At 43.8% G+C, this 17,818-nt stretch overlaps 1 protein-coding gene across 1 annotated transcript in view; it reads right to left on the bottom strand.

Annotated features, from left to right (window-relative positions):
- COL11A1 (collagen type XI alpha 1 chain) overlaps positions 1-17,818 on the bottom strand; it is a 254,149-nt gene that overhangs the window by 134,401 nt on the left and 101,930 nt on the right. The window contains exons 10-18 of the mRNA XM_033151495.1: positions 16,233-16,274; positions 15,817-15,879; positions 13,428-13,502; positions 11,631-11,717; positions 10,571-10,627; positions 4,688-4,741; positions 2,589-2,642; positions 2,401-2,454; positions 368-421 (exon numbers count right to left, since the gene is read on the bottom strand). Of these exons, the coding sequence (XP_033007386.1) occupies positions 368-421; positions 2,401-2,454; positions 2,589-2,642; positions 4,688-4,741; positions 10,571-10,627; positions 11,631-11,717; positions 13,428-13,502; positions 15,817-15,879; positions 16,233-16,274 (540 nt within the window). The remainder of the gene's footprint in view (positions 1-367; positions 422-2,400; positions 2,455-2,588; positions 2,643-4,687; positions 4,742-10,570; positions 10,628-11,630; positions 11,718-13,427; positions 13,503-15,816; positions 15,880-16,232; positions 16,275-17,818) is intronic.

Raw genomic sequence — 17,818 nt, 5'->3', positions numbered from 1 at the left:
CCAGTGCTGGACGCAAGCCCTTCTGTATTTGCCTAGTCAACAGAACAGTGCTTTACTCCAGGTTCCACTTCAGGCTGGTGACTTGAGGTTGTAGTCAATTTGGCTATTAGTGACCTCCCTTAAGCATAAATTCTAGTCTGGCTATCAGGAAGGATGCCAAGACAGTCGTGCAGAAAGCATCAATGGCCTTCAGTCCTATACATACCTGGGCGTTGAATTCAATGGGCTTTGTGCCAGAGTAGGGTGGCATTGGAAAGGTATCGGGTATGGGAAAAAAATTGCAATTGCTTTGGACAATAGTTTCAGGTGAAATTTTACTCCACCCACATTCTTACAGGCTTTCAGATAAATGTGCATCTTTCCTTACCCTGTGACCTTTTTCACCAGGTAGACCAGGAAGGCCATCAAAACCTCTGTCACCCTAGTGGAGAAAACAAAGAATAGTTTTAGCAATTTGCTGTTGCATTTTGTAATCGTCTTGATATAAAAGGGGGTGGGATTCCACTGCAAATATATTTAATTGTGGGAAACAGCTGCCTTAAAGTTGGGTGTTGCTTGAAGCTGCATGCATACACCTGGAATCTAAACTTGATATAGAGAACTGAAGGTCTACACCATCCTCAATAGACACAGATATCCTATTTGAGAGCACTATCCATTCCAACTGATTTCATTGTCACATGCTGTGTATGGGAAGCAATACATAGGAATGCATCCGATGCAGTGCTAAGCAAGGATTTCTGTTTGTGCAATGGGACCTTCCCTCCTCTCCTATCACTGCATACACCTCTCGGTCTCCCCTCCTTCAGAGTGTGTGGGGGCAGAACAAATTTAGGGGGCATGTGGGATGAGGGTGGAAAGCCCCATTGCACAAGGATATATCCTTGCACTGACAGGATGCTTACTTAGCACTGCATTGGATACAAGCCACTGAAGCAAACAAAATAGCTCTTTAAAATCAACTAAGACAAGCAATTTAGGATACTATTTATCCCCATGGGGGCACAATGCTGTGCATGGGAAGGGAACAGCCTGGGGCTTAATGGAGACTTCTTCCCTCAATTTCTCTCCTTTGGGTGAGTGCATACGACTGCATGTATGCTACAGTGAGCCAGTTGTTACTCTCATGAAAGACTCGTATGTGTTGCCCCAGGCAACATTTTAATTCCTGTCATGAGCATGAATGACTCGTGTCCTAGGGCTATGGTGTGAGAGAGCTTGGCAGAGCATGGGACTCTTAATCTCACAGTCGTGGGTTCAAGCCCCACATTGGGTGAAAGATTCGTGCATTGCAGGGGGGTTGGACTAGATGACCCTTGTGGTCCCTTTCAACTCTACAAGTCTGTGAATCTGTGATTCTATGGAAAGGAAGCATGGGCCTGTCCTTTTTAAGGAGTGACTACTGAAATGTGCCACACTCCCAAGGACCACCCAAGGAATGGAAGGGACCAAAGCGTATACACAATGGAGCCTCTACACCATGGGTAGGCAAACTAAGGCCCGGGGGCCGGATCTGGCCCATGGACGGTCTGGAAATGTGTTTTTACATGAGTAGAATGTCTCCTTTTATTTTAAAATGCATCTCTGGGTTATTTGTGGGGCCTGCCTGGTGTTTTTACATAAGTAGAATGTGTGCTTGTATTTAAAATCTCTGGGTTATTTGTGGGGCATATGAATTCATTCATTTTTTTTCCAAAATATAGTCCACCCCCACCCCCACAAGGTCTGAGGGACAGTGGACCAGGCCTCTGCACTACGCAGACCCCTTCCTCTGCGCAGTTGGTCCTATGTGGGGACAGAACAGGGGCAGCCAACAAGGGTGCTGTCCAATTGCTGTGGACTACACCTCCCATCACCCCTGACTGTTGCTGACTGAGAATGATGGGAATTGTAAAAAAAAAAAAAAAAAAAAAAAAAAATGGGGAGAGAGACATTGTCTACCCAGTGCTGGATTGTGCCCATCCAAAGATAGAAGCTTTTTGACTGCCTTAAACTTGATTCAAATTTCAAAGGCATGAGAAACACATTCAATTATGGGTGAGCATGGCTGAATCCGTCTAGCAACAGTCTCTTTGCACAAGGAAATGTTATAAAGCAAAACCCATCCATGCCATCCCCACAAGTTGCAGCTCCAACTAGTGTTGTGTGAAGGACCACCCCAAGGCTACCAACACAAATACCCATGGTCCTTTCGGTTGCACCAGTGGGTGTAAAAGTGCAGAAGCAGCTACTTAAACACCTCAATGTGATCCATGAATTGTCATTGATCATTCCAAAAAGCAACTCTAAAAAGTCCGTCAGATTTGACCCCCATTTGTAAGTTTTCAATGAAGGCATTTAGCACAGGTACAACTGTGGAGAAAATGCATCCAAAATCGTTTTGAATGTATACCGACTCACCTTGGAACCAGGTTCCCCTGGCATCCCTCTGGCTCCATCTGCACCTGGACGACCCTGAAACGATTTTTGCAAAAGGCAGAAGTTTAGTACCAAACACGAAGCGTCAAGAGTTAATTTGCTGTCATTCTGGGATTCAACGCGACTTCCTTTCACCAAATGTGAGCTGCCTCCAAGCACTCAATACCTACCCTTTTGCCAGGTTTCCCAGGCAAACCAGCTGGACCTTGTATACCCCGAGGACCCTGAAAGAAAGACATATTCACTATAAGCACTAAAGATAAATCACAAGCACCATGAAAGCTTTATGATTAATTACCATCCACCTCAAACTGAGGCCCTCTGACATGTATTAGAAGGCCACTGAAGGCTGTAATTATATATATATATATATATATATATATATATATATATATATATATATATATATATATAATAAATATCAATTTCTAGTAAAAGAAAATAAGAAGGAATAATTTATAAAAAAAAAATCTTCCAGTAATAACTATCAATAAAATATCTGGCTGCAGGTGTGGCAGGATTTATAATTTGTTTCCAGGGCTAAAAACCTGTACATTGGGATTCTTTGAAATTGCGTAACAGTGAGCAGTAGGGCTGAGTTGCACCCAACATGACATCACAAGCGTGCCACTGCCCCCCACCAACCTGGCCAGGCCGACTCGGCCTGCCACCCCCTACCCACCCACTGCCAGCTGCCTTCCTTTTCTGTGGGGTGAGGATGCTTCCCGCTGTGTGTCCCTAGAGAACCTCAAAAAGACTCAGCAGGGCCAAGCATCTTCATCCCGGTGCGTCCTTTCGAGGATTGCCACAGAATTTGGTGGGGAGGCAACCTTCAATAAAATATTGGGGGGCTGACCCCCACAGGCCCCCAAAGTTGTCTCCGCTGACAGTGAGCTCCAGCTTTGGAGTTTCTAGTCCACAATGAAGTAGCTTATGATCAGGTTCTACGAGCTGGCATGTCGAAGCAGCTGGCATGTCGAACCCAGTGCTACGGCCGTGGGACAAGCAAACTTCAGCACGTAGCTATGACAACCATGGAGGGAAGAGTGGGTGGTGTTCTGTTTTGGGATATTGTAATCACGGCCGAATTGATGTGTTATACTTAAAGCAAGTGCCAGACTCCACAAAATCTGGATTTGAGGAATCTGTCACCTGCAGTTTCATTTCCAATTGCACTCTACCTAGAAATAGACAAATCAGCTTATTACTGTCCTGTGTCGTCAGTTCTGTCCCATCTTTTGTAGGTTTTTTTTTTTTAAAAAAAAAGGCACCAAAAAGGAACCCTTACATTTAAATTGAATGCATTTTGTACGCATTTTGCATACAGCCTTCCCCTAAAATATACACTTTTTGTATGCATTTTCCTATAAAAAATTATTTTATGCATATATATTTTTTTAAAAAAAACCCTGAAGCTACATTGAAAAATTTAGAAGCTAAGCAAGTGATGGCTGTGTTCCGATCTGCATTTAAGATTAGTTTGGTCCACTTCAAAATGTGGAGGAAAAAGATTTATCTTCCATCTCTAACCTGACGCATGTCTAGGCACCCATCTCTTACTCTTGCTTGGCAGAACCTCAGTTTATAAAACAGAATTCCTGTTTTAATAGTGGCATTTAATCTTCTCGGTGTGGTATTTCATAAGATCACAGCCTGAGGTTATGTGACAGCAAAAGAGAGAGACTCTACATAGGAATACAGAAAGCATTTGTGTTTTCCCCCACACCCAAAAGAAACATTCCACATTTACTCTTTTGGATAAGCGTCCCAAGCAAGTAATACATTTGCAAAAGTAATATCAAGCCCACAAAGGGGTTAAGAACAGCAATAGCACAGGACAATGGGAAAGAGGGCTTTGAATGGACAAGAAATAGGCCATCACGAACTTTACTAGCTAGCTGGTGCTTTGAATGGGGAGCAAAACCTGCGATGATAGGTAATGTTAGTATTCAGGAAGGCATGAATACGTGCAGTTGGGGTGGGGAAGTGGAAAGATCTCACATCTTTAATTATCCGAGACCAAAGTAACATGAACTGTCTATTGATTGAGATAAATGCCTGTTGTAAACATGCACTAGACAAACAAGGCTTTGAAATGTCAGCCTTAAAGGACAATTCCCTCAACTATTGGGCTCAGAGTAGCCACCTCAAATTGCTGCTGCTGCTGCCGCCGCCACCGCCACTCTCTGGAGCAAGGCATTTTGCACACCACTGCAAATCCCCTGGGGGAGGAAGAGAAATGATGGGCTGGCCAGTAACACAGTCTTACCTGAGGACCTGGGTCTCCACTGTCACCTTTGGCTCCGGAACCACCAGGACCACCCTGTATGACAAAATCAAAGGACTGTTTCAGCTTAACCTGTCACATTTTAGAAGGCAGAAAAGTGTTGCTTTTGCACGGCTGACCACAATGGTTTGGGGCACCTTTGCACAAATAATTAAAGTGCTAACAACCAAATGAGGTTATGGTCCTATTTAGCTCAAAGCAAGTAGCATCCAAAGCTTAAGGCTAGCTCTGCCAGCAAGCATGTATGTTGGGAGTGCTGTTCACCCCTCCTTTTTTGTTTTATTTGAATAGGACTTTATAGGTATGTCCTGTGTCACAAACACCTTGAATTTGGTTCAATATTGAAATGCTTTTAAGAATTGGTGTTATATGCCCCCAGCAGGCTGCCCCTCTTGGCCACCTAAAAGCCACATTTTGCACCAGCTACAGCTTCCAAACTGACCATTACTGCATAATAGTAAGCCAGCAAACAGGTCCTGTGGTCAGTCTATCACTGCCAATGAAAGCTATTGATAGTGAATCAACTGTGGCTTGCAAAACACATTCCTTACCATAGACGCCACTTGCACCTCCAGAAACAGTGCTGGATTTAAGAGCAACCTCACATTATGCACCTGATCCTTTTGAGCGAGTGCAAGCCCATCCAGAAAAGGCCACCTACACTAGTGGCCAAAATTGTGGAAACCTTTTGGGTAAAAGTGTGTTTCTGAGGTCTTGTGGCTCATAACACCTGATCGGCTCGCTAAAAACTCATGCTCATTGGCTACATTCAAATGAAGGAAATCTAATGCATATCAAACTAAGCAAGTTGTGCTTCCTTTTTTCTGGTTATTTGGCTATAACTTTTGATAGAATAAAGACAATTGAACAAGCTTTGTTGCATTGCATTCTTCATTAAATTATCTTTCCACTGATATATAATTTTATGGTACCACTCCCAAAAAAGTGGTGTTATGAGCCATCAAACCTCAAAAATACACTTTCCCCCAAAAGGTTCCCACAGTTGTGGCCACTAGTGTAACTTGTACCTGGACCCAAGAACGACCCATTTGAAAGATATTTGTATTGTCAGGATTCAGCCTCCGTTCATCGGCCCCCATCCAGCCCACCAGATGAAATGGAGAAATATAGTTGAGTTCCATCATCATACTGATGACAAAATCCCCAAACGACCACTCCCAGTGGCCTCGCATAGATGGCCAACATTATGCGGGACAAAATAAAATCCTGTGGAATTTTGCAACACAAGTGCCAAAGGTCTGAGGCAATGCTACTTTTTGGAAATGGACCTGTGAGTAGTAGCTATTTGTACCTCCAACTTCTAGCATGTAGAGCTGATCCATCAGGATGCCACCATTGATGGTACTGAAGGACGCTGAGAGATCGAAGGGAAGGAAGAGAATTGCACTCCACCCTCTTTCTTGTAGACCCCTGATCAGGGCAATCAAGGCTTTTTTTTTTTGCCCCAAACCCAGGCCCAAATAATGGGTCCAGATTATCTTGCCCTTACAAGAGTGTCTGAAGCTAAAGCTATTTGTGACTGGGTGGCACATATCACAAACTTCTGAATTCAAGGTAAGGTTTTTGAGAAGTCATCACACTACAGCCTCTTTTAGAACAGCAGGCATCACCCACTGGTGCAAAGATGCCTCCACCACACCCATAAGGTGGGTGTTGATGGGAGCCCTCCTCTGCCTGCTTTCTCCCCACTTCCCAAAAGTGAGGTATTTCCCTTTTGTGGAAGCAGCCGAGATAAGGCACAAGCCATAAATCGAGCAAAGCGGAAAGTGGAGGATGGGAGTAGGAGCCCATCTTCACAGGTGCTTTTAAAAGCACATGACAAGATCTGGATTTTCAAAACATAATCACAATTGATTTATGAGCATATTAATACTCATAGCTTTGCTTAAGAAGAAACTCCTTCAATGCTTTCTTATTGGAAACTCGGGCATGTATTTATGTTTCTGATGGTGTATTACAAAGTGTACTGAGAGGAAAATCAAGGCTTAAAAAAATCACATCATTTTTGCTGTTGTTCCAAATCAGAACAGCTGGATTTCTACAGCCTCCTAGTGGCTTAAATGGAAAATGGCAAAAATACCACAATTTCTTTGCTAACCTTTTTTAATACAACCCTTGACTCACTTTAAGCTCTGACTGAGATTTTGGCTGTGCCTTATAGCTTGCTAAATAAATTCCACTGAAACCAACAGGTTATGCTTCTGATCAGATAAATGCATTTGGGATAGGGATATTTAACTGGATGTGGGGCTTCAATATATTACTGCAATTTTGTGATCTACAATGCTCAGCACAGCACACCAGATATGCATTACACAAAACCATCTCAGCAAGTGGGGTGGAGCTCTTATGCTAGGTTCCCAGAGGTGGATCAGTGTTGTTTACTGGGAGGAATAGGGACAAGCAGGTGGGGAGGTTGGCATGGTGCAAATTCACCAGCAGGAATGTTTGGTTGGCTCTACCAATGCATTTCACAGAATCATAAAATCATAACATTGTAGAGCTAGAAGATAGCCCGAGGGTCATCTAGTTCAACCCCCTGCAATGCAAGCATCTCAACTCGTGGTCTCCCATCCAATTTGAAACCATACCGGACCCTGCTTAGCTTTGCAACTGTGATAGCAGTTTTATTGCTGCGCCACTGCCCTGTGCCAACATCCCTCCACCTGGTATCCTGGTAAGCAACCATCACCCACAGCATCCTTCAGTACCATGAATGGTGGCATCCTGATGGATCAGCTCTACATGCTAGAAGTTGGAGGTACAAATAGCTAGTGGATCCTCTACCACTCACAGGTCCATTTCCAAAAAGTAGCATTGCCTCAGACCTTTGGCACTTGTGTTGCAAAATTCCACAGGATTTTATTTTGTCCTGCATACTGTCGGCCATCTATGTGAGGCCACTGGGAGTGGTCGTTTGGGGATTTTGTCATCAGTATGATGGTGGAACTCAACTATATATCTCCATTTCATTTGGTGGGCTGGATGGGGGCCGCTGAAAGGAAACTGAATCCTGACAAGACAAAGATCTTGCAAATGGGTTGTTCTTGGAGTTTGATGAACCTCTTGTTTTTTATTTTCCTGTCCAGGATTGAAAACGAGGGAAATGTCAAGTCCTTGATAAGCCACTCTGCCATAGTTGTCAACTTTTCCCTTTTTTAAGGGAAATTCCCATATTCTGAATAGGATTCCTCACAAGAAAAGGGAAAAGTTGACAGCTATGCACTCTGCATGCCTGGTAGAATACAGACTACCCATGCATTGGGATCTTTAGATGAGTCCCTTCACAGAGTACGATCACTTATTGCAGTGCACTGCGTATTTCATGTGCAAAGGAGAGGACCTTTTCATGATGCCGGGGAGGCATCTTGACTATGGAACACACTATGTCACTGGTGCTGGCACTACAGTCTTTTCTGCACCAGGTCAAGACAGTTTAATTTGCTCAGGTATTTAAACTGGCTTTATGACCTCTGTCTACTTTTCAGTTGTGTGATCTGTTGCCTCTCAGTTCTGAAAAACGCAAGGACATAGGAAGAGTTCTGCTAGATTAGACCAAATTCTCAATCTAGTACAGTGTCCTTTTCTCGCAGTGGCCAGCCATATGCCCATGGGAAGTCCACAAGCAGAATATCACCATAATATCTCTCTCACCACTTGCAAGTTCCAGCAACGGGTATTAACAGGCCTTCTCTATCTGTAACATTGTCGATGTTTTTATTGTACTGTATTGGAAACTATCAGGATGAAGGGTGGTTCAAAAAAAAATTTACTCTCACACAAGCTTGGCAGCCCTCCTTTGAAACCCTTAGTCCACCCAGCACACAGCGATGTCTTGCTTTGAAAAATAAAATTATATTTCGGCATTAAGCAATAATAAAATAGGTCATTCAGCTTCCTTGGGGCGTGTAGGTACTTTCAGTGATGGATTGCAGAGAAGCTGCCAGGTGGCAAGACATCATCCGACACAAGATACCTGAAGGTTAAGCTCTGCTATCAGCAAGTACCCACAAGGTTATCCTGATTGTCTAGGACTGAAACGATAAAGGGGCGCCAGAAGGAACAGCTCTGTTTCTCCCACTACGGGAAATCATTTTATGCAGTGTAAGCTGGTAGTGTAGCTACATGGGTATGGACCAGAAATATTGGGATGGAGAGCTTCATCTCACTTATCATCATTTGTACTGATTGTAGAGAAGTGCAACAGCAGAGGGATGGAACAGTGGGCGAAACTCTTCTCATGTCTCACATTTACAAAATAAAACATGTTTTCCCCAAATGGGTCACGTGATGTTTAGGGATCTTGGCAGGGGACAAACAGAAGGAAGCACAGTGCTTCCTCTTCTTCTTGCTGTGCTATAATAACATTTGTGTTTGGGGCTGGCAATGTTTAGAACAGGCTTGGGAACAAGCCAAGTCCATATCAGGACTGGCCTTGCGGGTGAAATTTGACAGATGGGCGGGGAATCCACCTTTCAATCACATGATATCATTATGACATCACATGAGTCACAGGTGGGCAACCCAACTGACCTCTCAAAATCCCTTGTGTGGGGTTTCCAAATGACAGACAACCAGCTGGCTGTCAGGTGCTTGGAAACCTGCAACCACTTCTAAATATTTTGGTATTTGCAAAGGGCTTCAATACAGCCATGGCCCTCCATTCCAAAACGACACGTGAGAGTGATGCGGGAGCTGTCTGAAAGCCCATTGCAAAAACACTCTTTGAAGCAGCTTTCCCCGCTTCAAACATCACTCCAGCTATTTTTTTAAATAAGACCGAGGCAGCAGAAAGCACTTTGCAAAATCACTGTTTGTAGCAAACCGCCCCCTTTAAGAATTTTTTTGAGGCTGCCTCAAAGAGTGAATTTGCAAAGTGCTTAGTGACAGTTCCTTTGCTTACATCTGAGCAGATTAGAGGGGAGTGTGCAGCTGTCTTAAAGCACTGAAGGGAACACAACACTTGTGTCTCCTCTGTTGCCTTATTTATAAAGGTAATCCCCCACTTTGGAAATCAGTAAAAATTGCCAAAGATTAATCCAATTTGAAGGGCATATTTTTCCTTTACTTGTGTGAAGCCACAGAAGAAAGTCTGGGCTACAAACTTCAGCCGAGTGCTATCATTTTCCTTTCACTGAAATCTCGCAGGGATGATCAGAATCACAACTGAGGCACCATGCTAGCCAACCTGCCTTTGCCTGTCAGAAGCGCTGCCTACTACATTAAAAACTAAATATATCCTTTCACTCTGAATGCTGTACTTCATCTTGGCCTTTATGTCTATGTATTTTATATATATATCCCAGGAGACTGCTGGCTTTATGCAAAGCCTGTAATCTTGGTTGTGCTAACCATCATTTTATATTGTTGTAAATACACTTGGATAGCTTCTAAGGAGATAGTAACTGCTTAACTGCAGCATTTAGGTGAATCATTTGATTATCTCTCTCAGCAGAGTATCATTTTTGTAAAAGAGGAAACCATCATTAGGGGGAAATTGCTCAGGTGATTTGGCAACTGCAGGTCAAGTACTCCGCTTTTGTCATTTGAACATTTAAAACAATGGCAAAACTCAGCCCTGTATGACTCTGGCAAAGAAGCCTGTAATCTTGCTCCACTTGTTATCTAAACTAGATATTTGGCGAAGACTTTCCAGGGTTGTTGTTGTTTTTTGAAAAAGCTCTGCATTGAAATGAGTATCCTTCATATTTCTGAATGGATATAAGCAGTTAGAAAAATGCCAGTGATTGAGATACTGTAGACAAAGACAGCTCAAATTTTCATTATAAAGACACTCAGATGATAACTGTGGACAATGATTATTTGTTTCTTAGTTTAACATACCACAGGACCTGGTCTTCCAGTGAGTCCCATAGGGCCTGGGGGTCCCCTCATGGCAATCTGTGGTTTGAACAAAAAAAAAAGCATTCAGACATTCTACATGCAAACTATGACATGGTCCCTATGCAAAAACCATAAACTTGTGTGCATGCAGTCATAGGAATCTCAATCCATTTTTTATAAAATCCACACCCGATGCTGTGTTTCTCAAACTTGGGTCTCCAGTTGTTGTTGGACTACAGCTCCCATCATCCCTAGCTAGCAGGGATGATGGGAGTTGTAGTCCAACGACAGGCTGGATACCCAAGTTTGAGAAACGTTGACATTCTTTTTTGCCATTTTTGTACAAAACCATCCCTCTCTCCAGGAGCTTAGGAGGAGAGCGGTCTCTCTCATCATCTCTCTGTCTCTGTGTCTGCCTGTCTGCCTGCCTGTCTCTCCCTCTCTTTCTTTCTCTCTCACAAATTTCTCCCCATTTAATCCTCGGACCAAATCTGAAAGGCACTGGTGGACAATCTGTGTCCCAAGGGACGAAGCAGGAAAGGAGAGAGGGGTAGCAGAGAGGAAAAGAAAAAGGGATGGTAGAAAGAGAGCGGGGGGAGAGAAATGACAGAAAGAGAGAGGAGGTGGGAAAGAGTTTTGGTTCTGTACCCCCACACTCTGGCCTGCCCAAAACTGGTTTTGGTACTGATCACTGCTGGCATGTTGCACCTCACAGATTTGCACACACGCTGCCACCTCAAGGTGGACCTTGATAAGGAAAAATATCCCTCGCTGTAAGGAAATTCTAGCTTTCTCAGAAGAAAGTATGGGGGAGGGGAAATGCTACAAACACAAAGTGGCCTGTGAGGATTTATGGGGAAGAGGGACAGAGCTTCTTCTCTCAGAGGACAATAACCAATCACCTTTAGTTTCTTAGGCTGCGTACACACCGTATCTTTAAAGCACATATTCCCTCCCCGCAAATAATCGTGGGTTCTGTAGTTTACCCCTCACAGTGCTATAGTTCCTGGGACCCCTAACCAGCTACAGTTCCCAAGCCCTTTGTGTGCTTCACTCTTACCCTGGCCTGCTGAAGTATAGCTTGTGCTTGAGCTTCCTGCGCTGAGATGGGTGGGCCTTTTTCACCGCCACTGCTACCAAAGCGGAACTGTATATAGGAGGACAGAATTTGTCAGAAAAACGTATCTATCAAATCAAACGGGTTAGACATAAGCCATAATTGCCCAAGCTCTTGAATAAATTGGCTTCTTCGATCAAAAGCGTAGTTATTTCATCAAGTTTTTCATATGCCACTTGGTCTGAAAACTTCAGAAACAGTTACCAAAAATAGCATTGCTGTGGAGGTCGGACCCACATTAAGCTCATTTGGAAAAGGGACTCATTCTGAGCTCCAGGCATCATCATGACCCTGGGGATGATTCAGGGAACATGGTAAAGCTTGGGGGCTCTACAACCACAAGCCCATCCATGTTCCTCCACCTCCTTCTCCTTCGCCATTACACATCTTCCAGCTGCAGCGATGAAGAACATGAGCAGGTCATAAAGCAGGGGTAGCCAATGTGATGCCGTCTAAATGTTCTTCCACTACAGCTCCCATCCAACCTTTTCCACATGTCCAGTGGCCAAAGATCATGGAAGCTGCAGTCCAAGAACCCCTTGCAGGAGCCATGTTAGCTGGTAATTGTACCCTAAAGCCCGGTGCAAAGATCTTTGGGAATTGAGTCCTTACTGAGAACCTAGTAGAGCTCAAGCTTTGCACTGAGAAGCTTCTCAGGTAAGACTTATGTGGTCCCAGAAAGCAGCTATCTCCAAATGCCTCTCACTGCCATCACCGCTATTGGTAAGTTTTAGGTATGCCAGACTAGGCCAGAGCTTATGTAGGAGCTGAGCTGGAATTCAAGTTGAGTTTGGATTAATAAGCTCAGTACAGTGGTACCTCTGGTTATGAACTTAATTCATTCCGGAGGTCCATTCTTAAGCTGAAACCGTTCTTATCCTGAGGCGTGCTTTCACTAATGGGGCCTCCCGCTGCGCGTGTGCCTCTGGCGCACGATTTCCGTTCTCATCCTGGGGCAAAGTTCACAACCAGGAGCAGCTGCTTCCGGGTTAGCGGAGCTCATAACCTGAAGCGTTCGTAACCAGAGGTACCACTGTATTTAGCATAGGGTCTTCCCTTTCTTTTCACTGTTCAGTTTAACTTGCTACAGGTTCAAATACGGACTAACTTGCTAACGTAAGATAGTTGATGGTTACTAATACTGATTTGTAGTGTCGTTATCAGGAGAGCTGCAAGGCTGCTGCTTCTCTACCTCCCCTCCCCTCTATTTATCAAAGCAGCAGCAACAGCAGAGGAGGAATCGAGAATGGAAAGGCTGACAAGCTGTACGAATATGAATTCTCGTTTAAAAATTGCAAATTTCATTCCTAAAGCACCCAGAACAAAGCAAAAGGTTTTGTTGAATCTAGCCGAAGGCATCACCATAAAGCCTTTTTCTTTGTTACTACAACACATCATCATGAACAATAGGTTAAGTGTTGTTTTTGTTCTATGGCTTCAATACAATGAAGGTTTCTGGCACAGTGCCAAGGAGGCCGAGCCTCCAAGAAGGAGTTCGGTCACTGCTATTATCTGACTTTTGAATTTTTATGATCTATCCAGCAGCCTGGATGTAGAAGAAGTAGAAGGAGCTTGTGGCCAATGGGAGTTGAAGAGCAGCAACATCAGGATGGCTCCTGCTTCCCCATCCCTGAACTAGGTGACCCATTAAGAAAAAATTGTCCGTGGTTAATTATACTACACCACTATCTCCATTTGCTTCTTGTAAGGATAGAGTTTGCAAAGCAAAACAAGACTTACCGGTAACATTAACATGGTACCTGGAGGTCCAGATAAACCATCAGCTCCTGGGAGACCAGGACGTCCAGGTGGGCCCTAGGAGATGCAAACGAGATGTAGAGATTTAAATAATTGGTTGTAAATATCTAGCTAGCCATAGGACATATCTTCTCAATTGCAGCCTCTTGCACATTGAAGACAGCCGCTAAGCGGTGCATTTCCCCCTATAATTATTTAGCGTTGAAGGCTGGCTAAATTGCAGGAGCCACAGAAATGCAGAAGGCAAGGATTAGGGTGTTCATTTTTCCTCAGCGGTGAAATTCTCCTTATACAATGCTCCGTGATCATTACCATCAGACCCAAGATCCACCTTTAAGAAGTACAGAAGACACAATTCCTTCCACAAGTCATTTCAGTACCCAGCCCGATGGGCAATGTATAAATGTTGTTGTTGTTGTTGTTGTTGTTGTAATTATGATGATGTGCAGTTTCACCTCAGTTTGCCTTTTGCCTAATCAGATAACAGTATAATTTAGATCCATGGATATGTGACGCAACAGTCGAATATTTCAACCCAGCATTTCTTCCAGTTTTAATGTGTGTGAAATGTTACTATTGTTATGCCTAAACTTAGGTATGCAAAATACTATTTCAATATGGCACAGACGTCCTGGGAATAATTAATTTAATACTTTAAAAATAATAACACAAGACAGGAAGATGTACACTAAGGATGTAGAGACAGGCCTATCCTTATTAAAGCAGGTCTGTCAAAAGCTATAAGGTGCTGTTAGGTCAGATGCAGACACTGAGGATATATCCGTCTAGCATTTCAGGCATACAGACTGGTGCGCATGTTTAGGATTAGGCAGCGGGTGGCGCTGTGGGTTAAACCACTGAGTCTCTTGGGCTTTCCGATCGGAAGGTTGGCGGTTCAAATCCCCGCGACTGGGTGAGCTCCCGTTGCTCGGTCCCAGCTCCTGCCCACCTAGCAGTTCAAAAGCATGTCAAAGTGCAAGTTTGTGGGAAGGTAAATGGCATTTCGGTGCGCTGCTCTGGTTTGCCAGAAGCGGCTTAGTCATGCTGGTCACATGACCCAGAAGCTGTATGCCGGCTCCCTCGGCCAGTAAAGCGAGATGAGCACCGCAACCCCAGAGTCGTCTGTGACTGGACCTAACAGTCAAGGTCCCTTTACCTTTATGCCTTTTAGACAGACATAACTTTGGCTAAATAGCTTCCCTGGTATACATGAGAACAGGACAAATTATTCAGGTTGCATGTGGTTTGGTTAAATTCGCTTCATAACAGGAAGCTATGCCTTTTGTTTGGGCTGCCCTCCTTATCAATCTGATCATTTCAGCCAAATTCTAAGAGCTGGCGCACGAGTTGGCGACATGGGGCGTGCAGGAACTACTTCAGCCATGCAACCTTGCAAACCAGTGATGTTGTGCCAATAAAGTGAGCATACTCAGGAGACGACAGAGGGAGTGTAGCCTATGCCACCAATACTGTAACGAGAGCAGCCACTGTTGTCAATATGAAATAGGAACAATAAGCAAAGCCATAGAGACAAAGAGGCATGATTGGGATAGGACTAGGGGGAGACCTATCAAATCACACTAAAAAATGCTTTAATGACTACTGGGTACCAATGTACTATCTATCCTGCTCCCTGTCATTCTCAGTCAGAGGAAAAGTTATCACACTTCACCAAGCACAAGCTGCCCCCCCCCCCAGCAAGTCTTTGTGCAACTCTCCACTTGGGGAGATGTGAAAAGTTCCCCTTCCATCAGATGCAATGGGAAGCAATTCCATCAGATGCACTTCCTGTTCGCCCGCTCATTACTACGTTCCTCACACTCCACAAGGATATCCAGGGCACCTGTGGAAGAAGCCTTGAGGCCCTCAAGACACAAAGTGATCCCTCTCTGCTGTTTCCACCATCTCCACTGAATCCATCAGGTCATATAGAGAGCGCAAGAGTGGCACAGAGGGCCTCATTTGTTAACTGAAGGTTGCAATGTGCTCTTAAGCCTCAGAGTCCTGGATGTACTGGGACAGAGGAGAACTACCGGTACTGCTATCCAGCAGCTTTTGTCAAATTCCACTTTTTCAGTGATGAGTCTGAAGTCCGACCTGCGACGAGCCCAGCAAGAGCTGTCGAAACCACCATCTGACCGAGTCCCATCTCCAACAGATTCCAGAAAATTCTACTATGTACCTGATGCACCTAAGTTAACTGTTATAACGAGATTCAGGTTTCTTAAGGCGTCAAACCCGTTGTCCTTGCCTTAGCTGACATTACCAAGGTTTGGGAACATTATTTCATACACCGGATTATATGCTTCTAACCAGCCAGTTTGGGACATAATGCTTTCCTCGCGCTCATTTGTAACCCACACCAACTTACCCTATCGCCTGGGTCACCAGGAGGTCCAGTGGGGCCTTGTGTACCTGAGGGACCCATAAGACCCTGTGAATTAAAAAAACAACAACAACATTGAATGGTTGTGCTGAATCACTTTCTATAGCAGTCATTCAGACTGTGACCAATTTTGGATCAAGGTCCAGCAAAGTGATTTCTATCTGAGCAAATTATCGGTCCCTCAAAAAGAAATGCACAGCGATGTAAGCAGCCCGTTTTCCAAAAGCCCCAATCTGTTCTCGTTGAAAAACCACATCTTATGTGGTACTAATGAGCTGCTGTGTAAAATATCTGCATTCATTTTATTATGGCGGCATTGAACACAGTTAATACCCCCCCCAATAATTTGTTTTCTTTGGGAAAAATTTTTTTTTAAAGAAATTTAAAAATAACATATGTACCGGAGGTCCTGGAGGTCCTGGTGGTCCTTCAATAAGCATCCCCTATGGAAAAAGAAAAGAAAAGATTATACAATTTTGATTGGATAAAGGGCAAAAAGCAAAGAGTACATCACTAATAATTAGCACAAAATTCTCTCTCTCTCTCTTTCTCTTCCCCCCCACAAATAAATAAATAAATTCAACTTCCATATCTGTCATGTGTTGATTATTTTGCAGTTATTAAAGGGCCATTGGTCTAGTTTGCACATCACGTTAAACCACAGTTAAAACAAACAAGTAGGGTGTATATGCTGCTGAAATTTAAGGATGTGTTGCTCCCCCCCTGCAATAATCTGGCTTGTTGTTAAGTGCAAACCCGGCTCGTTGTCTGCTTTCCCACCAAACAAACCACAAACTTTAAGGGGGTGGGAGAAAGGCATTTGCTCATTCACATTAAATCACAGCTTCTGCTCTAACGTGACATGTGAGCCAGGTCCACTTCACAAGCCACAACCTGCATTTCCCATGCAACACATCAGACGTGTGCTTTCAGTACAACTATGCATTAAAAAGCATTTGTCACAAATAATCCAGCTGGGACACAATGCTCAAAATGAAGCACCACTTCATAAATCCACTTTATGGTCAATTCTGCCCTTTTTCTCAACAGGAAGGTTATAAAGTGCTTGTTTGAGTCCTGGATTGAATATTCTTGGTCCCCAGTGCAATTGCCTATGAAAGCACACAGGGCAACTGATGAGAGCTCGTAACAGTCAGGGGTTGCAGAGCAGCGGTGGTTTATAAACTGGGGCGTTCAGTGTGGGTTGCATACTGCAATTTGTGCAGTCACTGACGCTGCAGTACAGTTCTGCAATTCTCAAACAGATGGAATTGGTCAAATTATGGTGTTGTAAATTCAATATTTCCTGTCCCTTCACACAATCTTGCCTTGATTGTGATTCAGGATGCAACAAATATTGGCCCATGTTGCTTTTCAGGTTGAAAGAAGTGTTTTGGAGGTACCAAAGTTATTTGCTAAACTTGCAACACTGAGAATATAAATAAATCCTAAATTTGCTTGCTGCCATTGACCCCCCCCCCAATCCTTTAGTGCTCTGGCACCATCCCCCCCCCCGGATTTTTCCTGTTCGGGTCATCTCAGCCAGTCAAACAACATCATTACCCAACCAATCAGACTGGCTATGTGTCAAAATCACCAAGAGCAAATAAAAGTAGAATAAGAACAGTGCTTCCTAGAATGATCACATGGCTCATCCTGGCCAGTCAGTGCAATGGTTTCTGGAAAAGGCAAGCATTTTCGTTGCCCTGAAAAATCTCTGCATGTCTTTTAATGCAGTTTGAAGTCTTCATGAAAATCAATTCCACTTTCAGTTCAGTCTCAAGTTACAAGCTCCCACGAGCAATTGTATGAGAGACCAAGAACTCTTCAGAACTATGTGTGATAGCATATTCAAACAACTCACTGCATGATCAATCTATTGTTGGAGTATACTGCATCAAACTGGTAGGAAGAGGGTTGCATGACTGAAAGCTTCTGCATGGAAACCATCATTCGTATAGAAAACAACTCTGTTAGGGAAGGGAAG

This window comes from Lacerta agilis, chromosome 6 (assembly GCF_009819535.1).
Source record: "Lacerta agilis isolate rLacAgi1 chromosome 6, rLacAgi1.pri, whole genome shotgun sequence".
Classification (NCBI taxonomy): Eukaryota; Metazoa; Chordata; class Lepidosauria; order Squamata; family Lacertidae; genus Lacerta; species Lacerta agilis.
The sequence above is the reverse complement of the archived record's forward strand: the minus strand, read 5'-3'. Positions and strand labels throughout refer to the sequence as shown.